The 23,867-nt window shown below is 48.5% G+C and overlaps 1 protein-coding gene across 1 annotated transcript; it reads right to left on the bottom strand.

Moving 5' to 3' along the window:
- Positions 1-8,065: 8,065 nt before the first annotated feature.
- Positions 8,066-19,567, bottom strand: MYOC (myocilin). The gene is given in 3 exon segments (NM_001048030.3): positions 8,066-9,412; positions 11,062-11,187; positions 18,909-19,567. Coding segments are annotated over 3 exon segments (1,452 nt in total). The 5' UTR covers positions 19,450-19,567; the 3' UTR covers positions 8,066-8,627.
- Between the last annotated feature and the right edge of the window lie 4,300 nt (positions 19,568-23,867).

Raw genomic sequence — 23,867 nt, 5'->3', positions numbered from 1 at the left:
CACAACCACCTCGGGAGCTTCCCAGGTGAAATCTGAAACCAGCCCATGCACTGAGAAGGCAGGGAAAAGAGGAGAAAGAGCCCAGCCACTCCAGGTTTGTAGGTGGCAGATTTAGTAAGCAAAGGTAGCTTTGCTTGCCTTGGGTGGCAGCAGATGAGTGGGTCCTTGCAATACTTGCTACATCTTAAAAGTTTATATGGAGGCCTTAACTGGGCTGGAGTATGTATGCCATGCAGGTGTCTTCAATATCACATCACCGTCTCAAGGCCGTACCCTTCAAGCAGCCTCTGGGAGCTGGAAAGGCAAGCAGAAGCCACACTGTAAGCACAGGGAAGGGAGGTGAGGAGCCTCTGATTGCACCGGGTCCAACTCACAGGCAACTCCCAGTCCCCTCTTGTTGATGACCTTGCCCACACTCCCTCCTCATGACCACTCTTAAAGCCCCCTCTTCTGCAACGGGCCCTGAGCGGTCAGCAAGGAGTTTCCCTAGCGTGGAGCTGGCTCCTGCGCTAGCTATCTGGAGCACTGGCATATGCCAATGATTCCCAAAAGCAGTGACACGTTTTTCTACAAGAGCCTATGATCTGAATTACTGATTTATCAAGTCCCCTAAGCTGGAGTTTGGATCATCAGGGTGTTCACTTGTGTCACATGATTTAATAAAGATGACACATTATCACACTCATCAGTATGAACACACAACATTCTATTTGGAAAACGTAGGGTCATTTCAATGTTCAGTAAGGGCAGGCTTATCAGCTATTTAGGACTTGCTAAGTGAACTTTTTTTTTTTTCTTAAAAATTTTATTTGAGAGAGAACACAAGCGCCAAAGTGGTGCGGAGGGAGAGGGAGAAGCAGACTCCTCGCTGAGCAGGGATCCCAATATGGGACTCGATCCCAGGACTTTGAGATCATGACCTGACCCTAAAGCAGATGCTTAACCAACTGAGCTACCCAGGTGCTCCTCAGTGTGCATTTCAACAGGGCTTGACAACAGATTCCAGTGGAGATTGAGCACTTCCCCATCACCTAGCAATGCTAAGTAACTCCTCCATCCTGCTGGGGCATCCCATACATTCAGTAGACAACTCATTTCCTGGGTGTGATGGGGCTTGGCATCCTCGGCAGCATAGTGCATTCATCCACAGTGAGTCGGGGTACTGGCTGTTTCTCATGACTTCCATACCTTTACAGTATCCTGGGCCTCCATGGGGGTCACCAGTCTGGTATATGGGCAACAGGCCCTACTGGTTGATGATTCAAATGTCTTAAAGACTGAGTCAGAACTTCAGCCCACCCCACCATTGTTAGTAATTTGATCTGCTCCTTTAATATTCCATTTTTTTTTCTTTCTACCAACCCTGTTGCCTGTGCATTTCAGGGGAGACAGAATGTCTGTTCAATGTCCTGTTCTGTTGCCCAGTCTAGCATGTCATGATTTGTGATATGGCAGTCTAGTTGATGAGGGTGTCTACCCATGATAGTTTTTCTTCCCCCCTAATTGTGGCAACTAGGTTTGTGTGGTGACAGAGGAAAGCTGGTTTCAGGCCACATGCAGTGTCCACAAACCAAGGCATATTTAGAGCCCTCACTCGGAAGAAGAGGGCCAATGTAATCAATTTGTCAATCCCTCATCAACTGGGAACTCTGGTGAATGGTTACCATGGTGGTTGCCTTAGGCATCGTTGGGAACACCCAGACATGCTATTACTGCATTGACTATGTCACTGTACTTCAAGGACAATCCAGCATTCTTACCAATACGTCATCTTCCTTGGGCACTGTGGTGGCCACCCTTCCTGTGCACCCTATCTGCTGGGTGAAGAGTTAGTAGTTAGAGCTCTTACCAACAGGGCACCAGCTTCCTAGTAGCCAGGGGGTGTCAGTGCCTCATGAGCTGGGACATGGAAAACAGTGAGGAATGCCTTGCTCTCTGGCAGATGCCCCCCGATGTCTTGCCACATATCCTGATCCCACAAAGTCTTATTCATGATCATCCATCCCTTGGCTTCTCACCGTCAGAGTCATGAGTGCAGAGGGTTAATGGCTGGGGCCCATGCGTAATCACTAACCAGACCATGCTGAGCTCAGCCTCCTGGATGCTGTATGAAAGGCTACCTGGAGGAGAACTGTGTGTACTATTAGGAGCTTGTGTTCATGGGGGTATACTGGGATCTGTCCTCCCAGAGCTGAAACGTGTATCCTATGGGCACTTTCTCCTTGTGTGTTATTTTCTGCCACAGGGCCTAACCCATACCTTCTGGAGTCACAGACACATCTAACTCAGTGGCAGCCCTGCTGGGAAGATGTCCAGAGCTTTGTCTGTTTCATTCATATTTTTGCTTTCTCAAAGGCAGCTTGTTGCTCTTCCCTCTGCCCATACAGGCCTTTTCTTTACCAGACCACATAAGGGGCAGAGGCACTGTGCCAGGTGGGGAATAAAAGTCCTCCAGACTCCAAAATCCTGACAAAGATGCGTACCTCTTTCACATTCTTAGGGTTTGGGTAAGCTTGTACCTTATGGATCACAGCCTGTGGGACAACGCGAGTCTTATCTGACCAGACAGCTCCCAAAACCTTATGGTGGTGCCTGAGCCTTGATTCTGTGGTTTCACTGTCCATCTCCTCCCTCACAGGTGCTCCAGCAGGGATGTCCAGCTGCCTCAGTTGTAGCTCACACTACTCTTGATCTTGGGGTCATGTGTTTGAGCCCCATGTTGGGTGTAGAGATTACTAAAACAACAACAACAACACAAAACAGATGCTCCAGGAACCTAATCTGTGAGGTGTCCTGCAGCAGAGGCAAATCTTCACATGTCAGTGTCCTATCATCAGTGTAATGGGCCTGCTTTACTTGTGGGAAAGCTCGACAGGGACGGGTCTCAGGCTGTGCAGGTAGCCTTGGGGGAAAGGTTTGAAAGATTTATTTTGTCCCTCCCACATGAGGCAGATTAGTCTGTTATCAGACACCTGACAAAGTACTTTTTATTGAATTTTGGGGGAACTGCTGTTTAAAATTTCCTTTGTTTTCAGAGGGCAGGGGGCATTTTGTCTGTTTCCCCATCAATCACCACTCCACTCTCCTCTTCATTCTCATCACTTTCCCAGAGATTCCACATCTTCATGTCCTGACCAGGCTTTGTTGCGAGTGCCCAGATGTTAGCTCCACAGAGTGGCATGCTGAGGCCTCTCACTTATTATCCTGCTCCCCCACCCGCCTGCCAGCCCCAAAGCCAGCGGACTAGTGGACACTCCCACATTCTTCTCTAACCTCAGCTTTTCTAGCTTTCTAACTCAAGCTCAGCCTCTAGATGTCCACAGGAGAGGCCAGCCCATCTTGCCATCCATTTGTTTCTCTGCTCTGCTGCAGTAAGCGATGCATACTTCCTCAAATAAGCTCCTGATAGCACCTGGCATTTTGGGGGGTGTCCCCATACTCATGAGACAGTCCACAAGCATCTAACAAACCAGGCTCCCGACCCCCATTCCCGCCACAAAGAGAGTCAGCTGGCAACCTGGGGTCTCCCCACAGGTGCCTCATTCCTTCTCTCTCCAGGCAGGCTCACTACTTGTTGGGTCATAATCCCCTTGGCAGCTTCCTGGGTGCAATCTGAAACTGGCCCCAGCACTGAGAGGGCAGGGAGAGATTGAAGAAGGAAACAGCCACTCCAGGTGGGGAGGTCTCAGGTTTAATAAGCAAGGGAACATCCATACAAGCCTTGCGTTGGATGGCAGCAAGACAAGTGGATCCTCACACCCACCCTCCACATCTCAAAAGTTTATAAGGAGCCCTTAACTGGGTTCAGTTTATGAGCGGTGAAGGTGTTCTTAACGCCACACACCACTATCTCAAGGCTGCATCCTTGGAGCAACCACTGGGGGACAGGAAAAACAAGGGGAACCCACATGCAAGGACAGGGGAAGGGGTTAGGAGCCTGCAACTGCCAACGTCTAGCTCACGCGTCAACTGGCAGTCATGTCTTCTCAAGGACCTTCCACAACATTCCAGAGAGAGAAGTCTGATGAAAAGTATATGCAATTTAAAATCAATGGATTATATCATATGTCAGGAGATGATAAATGTAATGGAAAGGAAAGGAAATTTTTACATAATCAGACAGGGTCGGGAAGATTGGAAGTAGCAGACAAAACAGCCAGTCAGTTGCAATTTTAAATAGGGTTGTCTGGGTTGGCCTACTTAGGAAGGTGACAGTTGAGTAAAGACATGAGAGGAAGTTAGGTGCATGGACATCTGGGGAAGAGGGAAGAGCCAGTGCAAAGGGCTCAAGATCAGAATGTGCCTGGAGTATTCAGGGGAGAGTAACAGCGAGGACAGAGAGGACAGTGTGATTTGGCTGGAGTAGAGTGAATCAGGGACATCAGTAAAAGGTGAAGTCACAGGCTTGGGGGAAGGATCATGGGGGACTTTGCAAGGATTCAGACTTTGACTTTGAAATGGGAGGCTATGGGAGGTTTTCTGGAAGGAGAGGCAAGATCTGGCTTATATTTTAAGGGGGTCATCCTGGCTGTTATGGTGACTAGGCTGTCTGGGAGGGGGGTGGAAGGAACAGAAACATTCCAGAGGCTCTGCAGCAATCCAGGAAAAAGGCAATGGGAATCTGAACAACTAGCTGTTGGCCTGGTGAGAAATGTGCTCAGATTCTGCACATATGTATTTGAAGATGGAACCAACAAAAGTTTCTGATGGACTGGATGTGGGATTTGAGAGCAAGAAGTAAAGGATGACTCTAAGAGTTTTGGCTCGAGCAACTGGAGGAATAGAGATACTCTCCAGCTCCAAGGAGAACAGATTTAGCATGTATTACGGGGGTGGGGTATGGAAACTCAAAAGTTCTGTTTTTGCTGATTTGATATGCCTAATAGACATTTTTTTAAGATTTTATTTTTAAGTAATCTCTACACCCAACATAGAGCTTGAACTCACAACCATGAGATCACGAGTTGCACACTGCAGTGACTGAGCCAGCCAGGTGCCCCTGCCTAATAGAGATTTAAGTGGAGAGGTCTAGTGTGCAAATAAATATATGAATCTGGAGTTTAGAAGTAAGGTTTGGGCTGGAGGTATAAATTTGGGGGTTATCAGCATAGATGTGGCCTTTAGAGCCACAATGCTAGCTGAGACCAGAAGAATGAGCAGGTAAAAAGGAGAACCATAAATTGAGCCCAGAAGCACTTCAATCTTAAGAGGTTGAGGCTATGTGATTATGAATTTTGTGTGTCAACTGGACTGGACCCAAGTGTGCCCAGATTAAACATTGTTTGTGGGTGTGATGTGAGAGTGACCAGATCAGATTAGCCTTTGAATCAGTGGACTCAGTAGACTGCCCTCCCCAGTGTGGGTCGGCATCATTCAATCCATGTAGGGCCTGAATAGAGCAAAAAGCTGAAGGAAGGAGGAATTCACCCCTTCTGCTTCCTGCTGGCCTGCTTGAGCAGGGACCTCTGCCTTCCTGTGCCTGCACTGGGGGTTATGCCATCAGCTCCCCCAGTTCCTAAGCCCTCAGACTTGGACTGAATTACACCACCAGGCTCCTGGGTCTCCTGCTCGCAGAAAGCAGATGGTGGGACGTCTCAGCTTCTACGGTCGGCATGAGACAATTCCTCATACTAAGTCTCTCTTCATACCTCTGTCTTCTACTGGTTCTGTTTCTCTCGAGGACCTAATACAGGCTAGGAGGAGGAACCAGCAAAAGAAACCAAAATGAGCAATCGGTGATGTAGGTGATCCTGGAAGTTCCTTCTTCATTCACTCCCTCCTTCCATCCCAAAGCTAGAGGCAGGGGCTGATAGAGGGAATGAAAAGGAACCACGGGCTGGTCTGTGTAGGGATTTGCCTCACCAGCATGTGTACTGTGACTGCCCGTCTCCTCATCCAGAGCTGTGTCACCTTCCACTTTTCCCTTCAACACTTGGCAGCTACAGGTGCTCAGAAGCGTGAATGAGTTTATGAGTTACTACTTCCGGGTTGTCTAGTTTTTTGTTTTTTTTTTTAAGATTTTATTTATTTAATTCATGAGAGACACAGAGAGAGAGAGAGAGAGAGGCAGAGACACAGGCAGAGGGAGAAGCAGGCTCCATGCAGGGAGCCTGACGTGGGACTCAATCCCGGGTCTCCAGGATCACGCCCTGGACCGAAGGCAGGCTCTAAACTGCTGAGCCACCCAGGCTGCCCCAGGTTTTCTACTCTCTAAGAGTCTGCTGTCAGTACAGGCAGTGGTGATATCCAGGAGGTATGGACTGAATGGTGTCCCCCACCGTCCCAATTTGTATGTCAAAGTTTTAACCAGTAATTCATCAGAATGTGACCATCTTTGGAGATAGGACCTTTAAAGAGGTAATTTCATTACAAAGGGGTCACTGGGGGTGGGCCCGAATCCAGTTTGCTGTTCTTAAAAAAGAGATTAGGACACAGACACACACAGAAGGAGGACCGTGTGGAGGTACAGGGAGAAGGCAGCTACCTACAAGCTAAGAAAGGAGGCCTCAGAAGAAACAACCCTTGATCTCAGACTTCTAGCCTCCAGAACTGTGAGAGAGTAAATTTCTGTAGTTTCAGCCACCCCATCCATGACCTGAGCAGGTGAATATACCTGAGAGAGACAGCTCTCTCTCTTCCTGCTCATGCTTGGCATGCATAGCCTTCCTGAGGGTTGACCCTCAGTGGGTCATTCTGGGTTTTGCTGGGTTTGCTTTCTGAAGCATACTCTTAAGAATTCATGACAGAGAGAATTGTCTTTAAAGTCAAGCTTTTGACTTTTTAAAGTGCTGGTTCTCTTGGAAATCAAGGGGCTAAACCCTGGTTCCCATGAACAGTATTTGAAAAGATAACAGAGAAAGGGCTCAATGGTGGCATCCCTATAGTCTGCATAAAGTCTGAGGGAATCAAGGAAAAAGGAGAGAAGAAGAGAGCTTAGATTCTATAGAGTTCTTGTCAGGCCTCTGTGTCCCAGACAGTTTGGGGCATGAGAAGGCAGAAGCAACTTGTTCTTGCTTCCAGATAAATCCTGTGGCCGTGGCAAAGTTCTACAGGAAGTGTCCCTGCACCAGCCCGAAGAGCAAAGGGGAACCTGAGATGGACCTAGGAGGCAGTGTCCGAGCACCCCTTGCTTCCCCTGGTGCACATGAGCTTCTTTTTTTTTAAATATATATTTTATGTATTTATTCATGAGAGGCACACAGAGAGAGAGGCAGAGACACGGGCAGAGGGAGAATCAGGCTCCATGCAGGGAGCCCGACGTGGGACTCGAACCCGGGTCTCCAGGATCATGCCCTGGGCTGAAGGCGGCGCTAAACCACTGAGCCACAGGGGCTGCCCTGCACATGAGCTTCTGACGGGACACAGAACAGGCTAGGAAAACAGCAGCAGTCTGCTGGGGCTGGCCACCAGAACGTGGAGGTCGCCTGAGCAGGAACTGTCCACGGAGACGTGCGCACCAGCAGCAAATGCTGGAAACCACACTGGTGACTAACACCAGGCATGAGAATCTGGCTTCCCCTCCCTCCTGGCCTGGGGGCCGTGCCCTGGCTTCCCTCAAAAACACAGATGCCACCTAGAGGAGAATGGGGGAGAGGAACGACCTGAATTGATTGAAAATATGTGATGGGACAGAGTCTGAGCTGAACTGGCAAGATAAAGTGTGCTACTGTTAGGTACGACGGCACCTGAGGATAGTAAGCAGGTTCAGTTACCAAAAAGTCATGGTGGAAGGTCTGCTCGGCTGAGGTTGTAGTTTATGAAGTTCATGCTCATGACAGCCAGTAAGAACCAACACGGAGCCAGGGTGAAGAGAGGGGAAGTTGAGGAAAGATAAGATGGTTTGGGAAGGACCAGGAACACCAGGGGAGGGCTGGATTCCACGGGGGGCCTGGTGTCTTCCTGGGCAGCACCTCCAAACCAGGTGCAGACTCTCAGCCCCCCACCCCACCCCCACACACACACCAGTAATGCTCCGCGATCACAGCTCCCAACCCCAAGAGATGACCTGCTGGTCAGATTCAGTACTCTTCTTCTGAGCAAAGTATTTCACAAAGGTCGAGGAGGATAGTAGGTAACATTGCTTTATTTCACAGGGCAAAGGGTATGTGATGCCCCACTGGATGCTACGTGAAGCCTTAGAAGCCCACTATGCAGGTGTTCAGCGCTGGCCACAAGAGCTGCTCCCCCTCCTCTAATTATGGCTTGTGGTAACCAGGCACAGGCAGGGGACGACCCTGGGTGCCGTGTGGAGTAAGCTGTTCTGCCCCAACTCTCCTCCAAATATGCCCCCTTTAGCCAGTAAGGGCCTTTTATCAAAAGCTTTGTGGTTTCCATGAAGAGACTACTATGCATGACAGCTTCTGCCCCAAATCACCACGAAACTTGCACTGTTTTTTGGTTAAACCGCCCTTTAAAAGCTGACCAAAGAAAAGACCATTGATTGTGACACTGTCTAAATCCCAACTGCTGTTTCCACACGGTCAGACCCGGTGACCACGCACATTCTTCCGGATTAATAATGAAAGCTTAAAAAGCCGAGAAAAGCTGCACGGGCACAGGCCGGCTGGCTCTGCCCTCAGGAGCCGTCACCACCAGCTCCTGTTGCCTTTCCTGACATGTGGGGCTCTTCACATCTTGGAGAGCCTGATGTCATAGGTGACCATGTTGAAGTTGTCCCAGGCGAAGAGCTTCTTCTCCAGGGGGTTGTAGTCAATCATGCTGCTGTACTTGTAGCGGTTCTTGAAGGGGATGCTCAGGACCCTGCTGCGCCCCGTGCCTGTGTCATAGGCGAAGTTGACGGTGGCATCCGGGGAGGAGTAGCTGCTGATGGTGTACAGGTGGCCGCAGATGACGAAGGCATTGGCCACGGACTGCTTCCGGATGTTAGTCTCCCAGGTCTGTTCAAGCTCCAGAGTCTCCGGGTTCAGTTTGGAGAGGACAATGGCACCTTTGGCCTCCTGGGTGCTGTAGATGACCCAGAGGCCTGTCTCGTCCACAGCCAGGTCGATGTCCGTGTAGCCGCCCCACGAATACGGGAACTGTCCGTGGTAGCCGGCCCCGGGGATCTCCCTCTCGGCCTTCACCGTCTCAGCGGTCAGCTCGTAGCGGACCACCGTGCCGGACCCAGCCCCCTGGAAGTAGAGGCTGCCCCGGTACACCACGGCGCCCGTGCTTTCCAGCGGCCTGGGCAGCACGTGCACCTTGGAGGGGTAGCCCTGCAGGAACTGGCTGGCCAGCTCGTACTCGAACACCTGCCGGATGTCCGTGCCCACCGTGTCGATTCTCCACGTGGTCTCCCGGGTGTGCGGGTAGGTGGGCTTCGGGTCTCTCATCCACACCCCGTACTTGCCCGTGATCGTTTCAGCTGTCCTCAGGGTGAGCGGCTCTCCTACCCAAACCAGTTCTCCGCATCCTGGAGAATTAAGGACAGACATCACCCCGATCGCTTTGCCACCACCTTCCCGCCACGTGGCCATGTGGCAGAGCCACTAAGAGCCAGAAGGCCAGACACAGAGCGTCCAGGTTTAAATCCGGGCTCTGCCGCCCGCTGGCTGGCGGGGTGACTTGCAGGTCCCTCAACCTTGGCTCTGTCATTATTTGTGAAAGGGGATAGTGTTTTGGGTAGTAGGGATGTTGTAAATGTTAAATGTGACTACACGTGTTAGGTACTGGGTAGAGGGTAAATGCCCAGTATTATGTGATCGATGTGTCATATGAATTGAACTTCTTCTCGGTATCAGGTGTATAGATGAAGGCTACACAGAGGGCTTCAAACCGTATTTCTAATATTTGATTGAAGCCTGGCAGGAACTCCCGAGTTCGTTACACTACTCTTTATAACTTCCATATCTGATTTACTTCATTTTAAAAAATGAAACAGGAGCACCCAGGTGGTTCAGTCAGTTAAGCACCTGCCTTCGGCTCAGGTTATGATCTGTCGTGGGGCTCCCTGCTCAGTGGGGAGTCTGCTTCTCCCTCTCCCCCCACCCCCACCTTGTGTGCACGTGTGCTCATGCTCTCTCTCTCTAATAATAATCTTTTTAAAAAAATATTTAATTTGTTTATTCATGAGACACACAGAGAGGCAGAGACACAGGCAGAGGGAGAAGCAGGCTCCCTGCGGGGAGCCTGATGTGGGACTCGATCCCAGGACCCCGGGATCACGCCCGGAGACAAAGGCAGTGGTTAAGCAACCACTGAGCCACCCAGGCATCCCTAATAAATATTCTTAATAAAAATGAAACAAAAATCAAGTCATTATAAGAAACTCAATAAAACAAAGTTCTTCAAGCCCAAACCAATGGACCACATAGTTCAGGCATCATTTTAATACAGTAAAACCTGAACATAATTTTTAAAATGTAAAGATGATTGAAAACTTAGATTTAGCGGAAACAAACATAACAGATCTCTGTGCTTTTTTCAATTTACTCTCAGAAGCTGGGAAGTCTTTGCTCCTCGTGTCTCAGGGAATTGCATTTTAAATACTTCAGAATGTCCCCATAGCCATGCATTGCTCTTTTGCTGGGAATAATTGTCAATAACACAGATTGTCACAGTTTCTGAAAACCACAGCCAACCTTAAAGTCAGGCTTTCAGGGAACACTTTGGAGAGGGGTGATTGCACTTTCCCTCAGTACCCAAAGTTCACAAAAGATACCTTTTCTGAGTATATACTATGTGCTGAGATGGTGCATGGTGTCATCTGGCCCTAAGATCAAGAAAGATATGAAGGATCTACTAAAAAAATGTAACTAACTCTATATGGCAATCCATTGGGTGAAATAAACCCATCTCTCCTCTTCCCCGAGGGCAGCCCAGCTGAGCCCACGATCCCTGAGGGGGTGGTGAGACACAGGGCTGTGCTAGGAAAGGCGGACTCCCTGCCAGCATGCCCTGGAAAGGGAGCAGAGAAGGGGCTCATCTCCTCCCCCTCCCCTGCCTCTTGCCAGGCTGACCTGTGGTCCGCCTTCCCCCCAAAGTGGGCGGACCAACTCTGAACACAACCAGGCACAGATAAAGACCATGTATGTGCAAAAGGGAGGACATTTAGCTTTATACCAGAGTCTCCCTCCTCATTCCTGGGATGGCCAGATGGACTCTCCTTCAGGATTCGGGAGGCAGGAACCTCAGTTAACTCTGACTTTAGTTCCTGGAAGTTCACGGTCTCCACGTTCCATTTCGAAACTGTATTAAAAGAAAGAGACAAACTTGTACCATGAGGAAAAACGGCCCAATGACTATGCTGAGGATGGTATTTAATAGGCTTTCAAAGATATGATGGTGTTTGGGATTTGTTTTAAGATAATAACTATGTAGGGGCGCCTGGCTGGTTCAGTCAGAGGAGCATGTGACTCCTGATCTTGGGGCCATGGGTTCAAAGCTCCATGTTGGGTGTAGAGATTAGTTAAATAAATAAAACTTTAAAAAAAAGATTTAAAAATAATAAATATGTAGTGTTGGGGGTGGAAGTAAAACAAAATTGGCCTCAGCAGACAACTGTTGGAACTGGGTGATGGTACAACAGGGTTCGTGTTGTCCTTGATACTTCTGTGAATGTTTGAAAAATGTCCATAACACCAAGCTCCCAGGGCACCTGGGTGGCTCAGTCAGTTAAGTGTCTGCCTTTGGCTCAGGTCATGATCCCAGGGTCATGAGATCAAATCCTGAGTTTGGCTCCCTGCTCAGCGGGGAGTCTGCTCCTCCTCGTCCCTCTCCCCCTTCTCCCAGCTCATGCTCTCTCTCACGCTCTCTCTCTCTCTCAAATAAATAAATACAATCTTAAAAAAAAAAAAAAAGCTCGCAAATAGTAAATTGCATAGCGATGTGCCTTGCACAGAATAGGGTATTCAAAATAAAGTAAGCTTATACACAATTCAAATAATTCCCTAATTTATGAGCAGGTGAGGTGTGATTCAGGGATATTGAGAAGAAGATCCTCGCATCTTCTGGGATACCTGAAATTCAACAATTAACAATTCTGTGCCTGACATAAGGTTCTTTTCCCTGTCATAATGCAACCATTCCTGTGAGAGGTAACATATTCAGCTTTACATCCTTAATTGACCTATCAGATTCCTTTCTGAGGCCATTCTTGGACAAGGGCAAAGTGTCCAGGATTCCTACAGGAATTTGCGGGCAGGGTGGGGGTTGCCCATGTTGAATGGAAGGGATGGGGAGGACACTGGTTAGACATGAAGTTGCCACACTGTGTCACATTTCGCTACTTTGGTCTAGGATTAGGCTTATACAGGAGTCCTTGAATACAACCAAAAAGCAAGAGCCACGAGGAGCAGGCTTTGGTGTTTTAAAATGTAGGTTTATGACTCAGGTATGGTGAAGCCAACAGATGAGTTGATTGCTAATGGGAAGACAGTTTATTATACTCACCGCTCCCAAGGGGCAAGGACACCCACACCATAGGGGCCATATGGGACAGCCCCAGGGTCACTCAGGAGGGAGTGGAAACACTGCAAGAGCCTTCATTGCTTTTCCTGTAGGAAGGAACGGGTGAGGCCGGGCACGCGGGTTTAGGATTGGCTAATGTGAATAACTGGCAAACTCCTTGAGGTGAGCTGTTTCTTTTCCTTGGTACCTTTCTTCAGACCGTCACAGACTATTCCTCAGAATAATTCAAACTGCTTTAATTGTCTCAATGAATTCTCAGAATACTGGAGCTAGTTTTAGGTAGTGTAAGGTGATAAATACTGCAGTGGCATCTGTACAAAACTTCCAGAGACTTCCCTGGCCCCCCGTCTAGTTCCCACCCTTTAGCTCCGTGACCCACAGTTACTATACAAGGGATACCCCCTGTGCCAGCTCCTTCCTTTGTGCATCTGATGCCCATTGTTTTATTCTGTGAATGTGGCTAAGATGATCATGTAGCTTAGTGACTTACTGAGAAATAGATATATACTGAGAAAAGTAAGTGAATACACCTACTGATCAATGAGAAGAAAATTGAGAAAAATTCCCACTTCAGGTACAGAGGGGATAAAGAAAGTAGAGAAAACAAACCCAAACAGGCATTTTCCAGGGTGACTTCTATGAAGATAGCTAAAATACTGAAATATTGAGAACAGACCCTTTGTGAAAAGAGATGATGAACAGGTATTTATAGCTCGTCTCACATTTCTTTTTTTTTTTTTTTTTTAAGATTTTATTTATTCATGTGAGACACACAGAGAGAAGCAGAGACACAGGCAGAAGGAGAAGCAGGCTCCATGCAGGGAGCCTGACGTGGGACTCGATCCTGGGACTCCAGGATTGGGCCCTGGGCTGAAGGCGGCGTTAAACCGCTGAGCCACCCGGGCTGCCCTCGGCCCACATTTCAAAGCAGTTTCATAGAAATTATTTATGTGACCTGATACCTTCACAACTTTCTTCAGGACTGCAGTCTGCAGCTAATTTAGTTATCGCCACCACTTACCAAGCGCCTCCTATGAGCCAGGTCCTGTGCTCATTCCCTCTGTTCCACATAACAGTCCTGACGTGGATGATAGCACCTTCGTTTTGCAGAAGAGGAAACTGAGGCTCAGAGAGGTTAAGTAACTTGCCCAAGGTCACACAGCTGCTTAGTGGTGGACTAGGACTTGAGCCCCGTCTGCCAAGGTCATGGCAGTTGTGAACCTTTCTACCCTGTGGCGGGGAGGTTTGCCAGTTATAAATGAATTGCCCCTTGGTGCCAAAAGGAGCACTTCCCTAGATGCTCTCTGGAAAGCGAGGATTTCTCCTTGAAAGTGGGCGCGATGTCCAGCTTTGTCAGGAGAGGGCGCCGGAGGCAGCTGTGGGAGGGAGGCCGCGGCTGCAGCCCGGGACCGTGGGCGCTGCGCGTGCCAGGGGGTCCGCTGGAGCGTTGCCCCAGCTCCTCGGGGACCTTGCAGCCGCAGCCGCAGCCCTGTCACACAGGACCCTGAGTCCCTGCACGGGGACGCCTGCTCTGCAAGGCCCCGCGGGGCCTCCACCTCCAGCCTGGACAAACCCGCCAGCTTCTCGGCTCTCCCCTGGGCTTGACCTTACCTTCCGCAGTGAGGCCTGCACCCCTGGCCCGGCTGTCCTTCCTCTGGAACCTGCCCCCGCCCCCCTCGCCCCCAGCCCTCAGGAGCCCTGTGGGATGTACTTACATCTCATAGTTGCTCTTTCATCCCACTTAAATTCTTTATGCTTTTGATACAGAACTTACGACTTACAAGATTTAATAATGATCGGTTGTTGGAACCACACCTGATGTGCTTTCTTGGGAGTAAACAAGAACCACAGTGAAGCATAATGTCAGGGAATGGCTTTCACGCCGACCGCTCGGCCCTTCTCAGCTGGCAGGCGGCCGGCTGGATGACAAGCCCGCTGGCTGCTTCCCGCTTGTGTCAGCCAGGAGCACCTGGCAGTGGGCAGCTCCCAGAGCAGAGCTGCCTGGCCTGAGGACAGAAGCCTGTGGGAGAGGATGCGCAGCCCAAAGGCTGGGAAGCAGTTGTGTGAAGGAGCCTGGACCCGGCCCCAGGTCACAGCTTCCTCCTGTGGGCCTGCCGCATACCAGGTGTGCGACCCTGGCCAACTTACTCGACCTCTCTGAGCCTCAGTATTCTCAGCTCAAACTACAAATGAAATGTCCTTAATAAACATGTGTCAGAATTAAAATTTCTCTGGAATGTTTAAAAATCGCTCCTATTTCATCCTGAATGTGGGGAGAAAACAAAAAGAGGATATGAAAATATTAAGGACTGTACTGTATCTAATAGCCAAAAAATTTTAGGGCTTTTATTTGTTTCTATTAAAATTCAGTCGCTCTGTGGTTGAAAAGTTCATGCCTCTTACAAAATTTTGGAAATTTTCGGCATGCTCTGCCTTATGTCCCTTACCTCTGCTTTGCAGACACATTCTAGGGAGCTTAACCTAGAAGCTTCCCAGGAAAGTGAAGATTAGCTAGCAATCCTGGATGTTGCTCCAACACGTACTGTCTCTAGGATCAATGTGTGTTACAAAAGTGTTAGGAACATGTTGATGTTTTAATCATTAGGTGACATGCTAAAACAGCGCAGCTCAAGGGAGCGAAAGCCCTTCATAGTTGCGATCGATGCAATGCATGGCTACTCTGTGCAGGCTCTGTACTAGATGTTTCTCCCTGTTAATTCTAATCTGCATCATAACCCTACAAGGGATTATTATCTGCAGCACTTGCATGGAGCACCTCTGGTGCTCTTCCTTCGTATCCTGCCCACCTTTTCCCAATCATTTCTGCAGCAGCCTACCTTGTGCTAGCATTACCTGCCAGGACACTGCCTCATCTGCCCTGCTCCGGCTTCTCTGACTCTCTGCAAGAGCCAGCCTGGTGCCCATATCTGTGCATCATGGAAGTGGGATAGACTCTTTGGCCAGCGGAAGATCAGATCCAAAAATGAATGCTCCCTTCCTCTGCTTCATTCTACACAGCTCCCCAGAAGGGCTGGGTGGGGTCGAGGCTCCACCACCCACCGTGGGGGCCCACTGGAGAATGCCCCCACTCCTTGTTGTCTTCCTTTCCTTCCCTGACTCACTCTCCCCTGTCTGACTTCTGCTCCCTGGGATCATGGCCCATACAAACCACTGCACATGAGCCCCGTCCCAGGCTCTGTTCTCTGGGAGGACCAATCTGAAGTAGAGGGAAATAAGGAGAAAGGGGGCTTCTTCTGTAACACTAATAACCAACTCTGATATACCATCTGGTATTCTGTATTGTTCTACTTTGGGCTTATTGAATAGGTTGCCAGACATTTTGCTACCAAACTATTACTACAAAATTATATATATATGATGTTAATTCTCTCACATGTACACACACACACACATGCACACAAGTGATTTCCATGATTCTAAGGAGGCCTTTTTCTATGTAACAATTACATAATAAAGACAACGGTGGTAACAGTTGGAATGACATGCAGAGTGAGAAGAAGTCCACCTTCTGTGGCTTCCCTGGGCTAGGCTCACGCAGCCTCGCCGAGCCCTGCCTCCCCGCTTGGCCCACAGCTCTTGCCTCCCCTACCTGAAGCACACCCACACTTTCATTCCAGCCACCCAGGAAGCCCTTTACCCTCAGACCTAGGACCCTGAAGCCCATCTTTTGTTCCAAACATTTCTTTCCTTAATGCTTACATGGACTCTTCCTGGAGTGCCCAGCCAGCTCAGTTAGTGGAGTATGAGACTTGTGATCTCAGGGTTGTGAATTCAAGCCCCATGTTGGATGTAGAGATTACTTATAATAAAATCTTAAAAAAAATAATAATGAAATAAATGTAAACTTCCTGTCTTTTATCTTCAGGTTCTATAAACAAAGGTCATCTCAAGGTCCTGAAGAGCTACTGGACCTCAGGTGGGAGGAACTGATTAGAATTCTGTTGTGGCTCTGCCACTAGCTGGGTAGGTGGCCACAGACAAACTCTGGGCCTCAGTTTCCACATCTGCATGAAACAAGCCAGTGAATCAGACACTCTGCAGGCTGCTTTTGTAGCTCTACAGTCTTGTGCTAATGGAATTTCCTGCCCATGAAAAAAATCCCACTACTAAAAAGAACTTCCAAGCTTGGAGTTCAGTCTAACCAGCTGTTGTCCTTATTCCAAAAGTAGAGCAGCTGGAAAGAACAAAAAGAAATGTAAAATTAGAGAACACATCTAGTAAATTCCCTAAGTCTTGTTAAATGACCACAGGACAATAAAAAACCAAAACGTTGCCTCTGTTTTCACACACACACACACACACACACACACGAGTTTTTGTTGAGAATATGACTCCATTATTTAGCAGCCTGAAATAAATAATGCTTCATGATGTTTCTATTAATACTGATTCTTTTATCTCAGTTCAAAGATTCAGGTTTGACAAGTCTTCATACTACCACTGATTGTTGTGCAACCCGGGACCCTCAGTGTCTTCGGACCTTATTTTTCTTTGTTATAAAATTTAGAATTGAGTCTCTTCCAACTACAGCAACACAGGATTTTTAAAAATCCTTTACACCAAGAGTTATGGTATTTGAACCTCACAAAAATCATTCACAGTAGGAATATTCATTACCATGTAATGGATAAGAAACCAAGGTTCAGAGGTTAAGTGACTTGCCCAAGGTCACACCTAGATATGGACTCTTGGGTTTTTCAGTCTCATTTACATATAGACTTTGCCTTTCAGGTAGAAAGTCCCTCCCTCCTTTTAAAAAAATAGGGTCAAAAAAAGATAAAAAATAAAAATAAAAAAAAAAAAAAAAATAGGGTCTACGCCCAGCACAGAGCCCAACCTGGTGCTTGAACTCATGGCCCTGAGATCAAGACCTGTGCTAAGGTCAAGAGCTGGACACTTAACCAATTGAACCACCCAGGTGTCCCTAGAAAGCTCTTTTATAAAACAATCATTTTATTTTGGAGATTTCTGAACCTTTTGAAAAGTTGAAAGAATCATACAATAAGCCCCCATGTGCTGCTCATTGAGATTTACTAATTATTAATATTTTGTCACATTTATTTTTCCTTTGTTTCTGTCATTTTTGATACGTTTATCATCTTTACTGAACCATTTGAAAGTAAATTCTGACATCTTAACCCCTAGAACTTGAGTATGTGTTGCCTTAGAAAAGGATATGCTTCATAACCACGATACCATCTCTCACCCAAGAAACTGAGCATTAATCAAGAACAGGACCTACTAAGCAGTCTATATTCAAATTTCCCCAATGATTCCAAACCTATCCCTGTGACTTTTTTCCCCTAGATGGAGAAGCCAATCTAAAGCCAGGGACTGCATTGACCACCACATGTCTTTAGCCTCATATAATCTAGAACAAGCCACACCCCCTTGTCTTTCTTTCTTGAGATTGACATCTCTGAAGAGTCTGGACTAACTGTCCCGCAACTGGATTTGTTCATTTGTTTCCTCCTGCCTAGAATACTAATTATTAGACAGGGAATACTTGGGAGTACAGCTTCACAAAAGTGACACATATACCATCCCCTCAAATAATGAGGAGAATGTGCTCCCTGTCACAATGCGCACTCACTGCCTCACCTTCAAGCAGGGACCAGGATGAAGAGAAGAGCATCTCAGAGCCACCTCAAGGAGTTACCTGGTGACTTGAAAACCGAGGTTCTCGGATTGGGCAAGGAGTAGGAAAACTTCCAAAACAACATATTGAGGAACCTGACAAGGGTTGCCACTTCTTTATTTTGCCAAGAAAGGACATTAAAAAAATAATAATAAAACCCTACCGTCTATCATGATTTCATAAATCTCTTTTCATTTCATAAATATCTATTGGCATTTCATAAATCTTTTTTTAAAGATTTATTTATTTATTTATTTATTTATTTATTTATTTATGAGAGAGAGAGAGAGAGAGAGAGGCAGAGACACAGGAGGAGGGAGAAACAGGCTCCATGCAGGGAGCCCGACGCAGGACTTGATCCCATGACTCCAGGATCGCACCCTGGGCCAAAGGCAGGTGCTAAACCACTGAGCGACCCAGGGATCCCGGCATTTCATAAATCTATTGTTCATTTTAACAACAAAAGGTAGGAATCACTATCTTCAAGCAAAGATTCAGAAAAGGATAGTTTTCCAAAGAGGATGGTTGATGATGTTCTACTCATCATATACATGTATGTCTCACCTGTTCTTATATTTCTCACTTTGCTATGACTGGGAAAGCTGCCATGGGAGGCACGAGAACTCGGAACCACTAACCCAAACAGAACTCTCAGGAGATAATGACTAGTAATATGTGAGACTGATTGCTTGGCCCTCCTTAATTCATCTGCCTGGTGCTGGATGTACAGTCCCTGGGAGAAAGGAAAGGGCAGGAGAGGCAAGCTGGGGCCACCTGTAATAGGCCTCTATGAGCCATGTCACCTTCTGGACTCAGGGGCTCCTTTACCCCACATTCTTACCTTCCCTGGAGCCTGCTGGCACGTCCTGAGAGGAGCTGTGGGCCTGGGGACACTGGCCTCTTCTCAGCCTTGCTACCTCCTGGCTGCTATGTTCCAGCCTCTGGGCCAGATCCTCATTTTCTTCCCCCAGTCGCCTCTTTTCTTCTTCCAGAGCTGACTTGTCGCGGAGGAGGTTGCTGTAGGCCACCTCCAGCTCCCTGGCTTGGGTTTCCAGCTGTTCTCGCTCCTTTCTCAGGGTGCCCAGCTCTCTGTGCAGCCCCTCCTGGCTCTCTGAGGGCCCGGCAGCCTGGCCCAAGGTTAGCTGGTGGAGGAGGCCCTCCAGGGAGCTGAGCCGGGCTTTGGTGGACTCCAGGTCTCTCTGCAGGTCCTGGATGGCTGACATGGCCTGACCCTGCTCGGGGCAGCTGGACTCATTGGGGCTGGCCACACTGAAAATATACTGGCATCGGCCGCTCCGGTCATTGGCCTTTCGGAGCTGGGCTGTCCTGGCCTCTAAACCCCATAAGAGACAGGCCAGAAGTAGCAGCTGGGCAGTGGGCATGTTAGGCCTGCAGCTGCAGTGATGTGCACGGAAGCCCTCAGTGCAGAGCCTGGGCAAAGCTTCCCCGGAAAAGCTCTCCTACTCTGTGAGGTGTCTGGATGGGTGGCCCTGCTGGCTCATGCCATGGCTTCACAGGGGTTTATATATACTGGAGAGCCCTCCCTGCATGGGGGGAGAAGGAGGCGGCCACGTGAGGCTGGGTGGGGCCATGCACAGGGGAATTGTTTTCACACGGCCAGAAAACTTAGAATATGACATTCCAGAAGTCTGTTTTGAATTTCTTTTAAAAAAGAATGTCTCACTTTATGCACCCCATATCCCTACAATATTCCCTATATCCCCACCCAATTTTGTGCACACACATCCACACAACATGACCGCATGCGTGTCTCTTTCAACAAGGAATCATTTCTAATTTATATTTCCATTTACTCTGCAAACTTTATTGAGATCTGCTCTGTGCCATGGACTGTGCTAGAAACCGGGGATGCAGACATTCATAGGACAAAGTCCCTTTGTCCCTGTGGCAGTGACAGAGATAAGTAATAGCCAGCCAAAATACAAGGGCGGTGTGCCACCAGGCTTCAGGGAACAGCAATCCCAGAGAAGCAGTTAGAAGCAGAATTTGTCCCTTGCCTCTTGCTTTAAAACAAGTGTGGGTTTGTATTTGAGAGGACTTTCTAATTCTAGTCCCGGCATATCAGGCATCTATGTCAGTGAGACCCTTAAGCTGGCTCTTACCATGTGTAAATGTGTATGAGTATGAGTGTGTGTGTGTGTGTGTGAGTAAAAGCATCTTCATCCTCATTAATGAAATCCGTGGAAGTCTTCTCAGGAAGAGATGTTTTTAAATGTATAAAATACATAGGACCGCAAAGGAAGCACATGATATTGAAATACTACTATCAAAATATTTTTAAAATTTGAAATAGCCATGCCCTTCTTCATTAACACTTTAAATCAATTTATTCAAGTTGGCTCCACACCCAACATGGGGCTTGAACTCATGATGCTGAGATGGAGAGTCACATCCTCTACCACTGAGCCAACCGGGTGCCCCATCTTTATTAATACTTTAAAAACGTGGAGGGGTGCCTAATTTCAAAGTAGTTTGAGCGTAAATGCTATTTATTGCATGGTATCTGCCCCAACCACAATGTAACACAACACGTCTGTGATTTCTATTGATAGAGACAAAGTCATAGGTACTGCTAATACAATGTTGGGTTAATGGCTGTTTTCATAATGGAATGAAATGTTAAACCTAAAATTTAGTTAGAAGGTACTGAAAATAAAGACTTTTTCCTACCCAAATTCACAGGCTCTGGGCCCTTGTTTAACAATCCCTACTTTACATTAATAAACCTAAAGAGAAAGCAAATAACAAATGGAAAAAAAAAAACGAATATGCTAAGAGGATGTCTGTGCAAATCAGAATGTGTGCAGTAGCCTCATCAGAACTTTTAAAATAATGTTTACAGGATGCCTGGGTGGCTCAGTGGTTGAGCGTCTGCCGTTGGCTCAAGTCATGATCCCAGGGTCCCGGGATCGAGTCCCACATCAGGCTCCCTGCAGGGAGCCTGTTTCTCCCTCTGCCTGTGTCTCTGCCTCTCTCTCTGTGTCTCCCATGAATAAATAAATAAAATCTTTTAAAAATAAATAAAGTAATGTTTGCATTTGAGCAATTTTTATACTAAGACCAAGAACATCTTCAATATTTGTGAAGTAAATACTGCAGATGTGCCCAGCAGACTCAACTCGATTTTGGGAAGATACCTTTTGCTCTTCTATTCTTATTTGGTTCTAAAATTAGACTGGAACTTGAGACAATTACATATGGGTGTCTGTCTACTGCTCACCAAAGAGTCCTATTCTCAGTGCTTGCATCAGATCATAAACTTTATCAAAATGATTTTGTAAAATATCTCCTAGTCAGCAAGAACTGGTTCAAATCTGCTTGGCTTCACTCTCAGGATTGTTTTATTTCTGTGAAGAGGACTGAGATTATGCCAGCGCCGCAGAGGAAAGGAGTTCTGGATAAAGAGACATGTAAGTAGTTTCTCTGCCTTCAGCTTGCTCAGGATGACTCTGCTTGTCCATGAAGAATATAGGACTGAGGCCTGCTGTTCTGACGTCTGGTAGACTGGGCTCCCAATCTGTAACTCCCGCGGTTCTTCTGCTCAGCTCCCATGGTGCTGTCATGCACCTTTGTCTTCCTCGCCCATGCTCCATTCCTCTTGGTCCCTCCACCTCCCCTGAAATGCAGGCCAGTCTGTGGCAGAGCAGTCACTGTTGAGCCCCGTGGGTGCCAGTGGAGGCTGAAGAGTTGAACAATCCCTGGCATTTTCATTTGGCCCAACCTGGGTTTGGAATGCCGGGCAAGAGCTACCACCAGTCATTCTCAATGTTCTTTATGGTTCCTGGCTCGGAAAAAGAAAAGGTGGCTGTTGGTCCACGGAGCTTTTTTCAATCATTGCAACTCGCCATGGAGCCTGACCAGGTAAGGACCAACGGAACTCCCACACTCTGCCTCCCCTCACTGACCCTGACCCTCCATCAGCAGCCAGTGTGCCTCAGCATCTCCCTCTCGGATCCTTCCTGGGGCTAGAGCCACAAGGTCACTTGCATGCCCAGAGAAGGAGAGGACGTGCTCAGGGTCACACAGCTAACAAGTGGCAGAGCCAGAAAGAAAACTGAGGTCTTCTGATTCTGAGGTTTTGCACCTTCTTGCATATGCCAAGTCCCCCCACGTGTTCAGTAGTGGCCCAGAATACATGAAAGACTCCAGTCACTTCAGCCAGGAACTGACGCTCTAGGAAATGAGCTAGCTTCCTATATTAACAGGCCTTCCATGAAATGAAGGCTTTCAGGGAGGGGAAAAGTCATGCACACCCTTCGGGTTTTACGGCTGATATTCTGAAACTGCATCCTTTCATCAAATAGGATTACTCTCCTAAAAGCAGAGAAAAGGGCTCACTAAAGGCACAGCAAACCCCCAGCCCCAGGAACAGCAAGAAACATCTGGGGGGCTTCCTGCCACTCTGTTCAGCGCCCCGCCTGTCACCACCCTCCCCAGGCCGGGCCCCTACTCCCCGCGGGCCCCCACCTCCTGGAATCTGCCTGGACGAGGATCCCCTTTCCCTCTGGGGCAACATCGTTCACTCCAGAGTGGCTGTCAGACCGTGTTCCAGGGCCATTTCCTCTCTGGAGCCTGGAGCCAGGGAGTCTCCAGCTCAGGCTGCCGGCAGCCAGGAAGCTGCTCACCGGTGCGGGGCCAAGGCAGGGGGTGCCAGTGGCGGGAGCGGCCCTGGAAGGTGCGGGCCCGGGCCGCCGGTGCGACACGGAGGCGGCAGGGGGCGCCGGGGGGCGGCTTCAGTGGGGCGCCCCTGTGATTGCAGCCCGTTCAAGGATGTGTCTCTGTGCCCTCAGCACTGGGGGCAGGCTGGCTGGCTACTGATCTCCTGCAGTCCTTCCACGAGCAAAGGTAACCCCCGTGACGGTAGGGCTGTGACTGCTTTGCTCACCACTTTGTCCCCAGTGGCTGGCAGATAGAAGCACTCAGTACAGGTTCAGGGGATGCCTGGATGCATGTGGACTTCAAGCAGAAAGGGAGAGCCAGAGGGCCCTAAGGAAGGAAAACAGCCAGTGACACCTTCTGATGGGCTGCTCAGGACCCTCTGGGCACCTTGCAGGTGGCAGGTGGCAGGACTCCCCCATCTGGAGACTTTGCTGGCAGCACACTGCCCTCCCCCAAATGCACACACACAGCCTCAAATGGGATTGTTCCATGTATTCCTTTATTTCGCTACAGATCAAGAGGCTCCCTGCAAAGTGTGGTGGATTAGAATGATAAGAGCCTGGCGAAGAGGACGAGGGAAGGGATGGCAGAGAAGAAGCCGTCTGCACTGGGGAGCTCATGGCACTGCTCGCCACCCTGCCTGCCCCTTTCATCTGTGTCCTTGCTGGTCCACCACTCAGAGGAGTCATTCACTATTAAGCCCCTACTGTATGTTAAGGGCTGTGGAGCGTACACAAGTGTGTCAGAAACAGGCCGCACGCTGAAGAGAGCTGTCAAGCTGTAGGGGCAGGTGAGGCTGTTCAGGGGACCTCAGTGCTGGAGGAGCCCCAGGGAAGGAGATGTCTCTAGTGGGCAGGAAAGGCTTCACAGGGGACATGGCATTTGTAATGGGACCTAATGAGATAATGCGTTGACAAAGACTGAGGCCCTGGGGCTGGAGACAAGGTTCCGGGTCTGCCTTAGGTTCTGATGTTCGGGTTGTGGCCCGCAGAACCACTTTCAGATTAAACACACCTATTTCCTTTGTTGCCCCCTCTCCCCCCTTCCCTGCCCTCCTCCACCACTCCCCAAAGCAGAAGGGAAGGAGAGGGAAGCTCTTAAGCCAGAGAGCCCTACCAAG

Source organism: Canis lupus, chromosome 7 (assembly GCF_011100685.1).
Source record: "Canis lupus familiaris isolate Mischka breed German Shepherd chromosome 7, alternate assembly UU_Cfam_GSD_1.0, whole genome shotgun sequence".
Lineage (NCBI taxonomy): Eukaryota > Metazoa > Chordata > Mammalia > Carnivora > Canidae > Canis > Canis lupus.
This window is presented reverse-complemented; position numbering and strand designations above follow the sequence as displayed.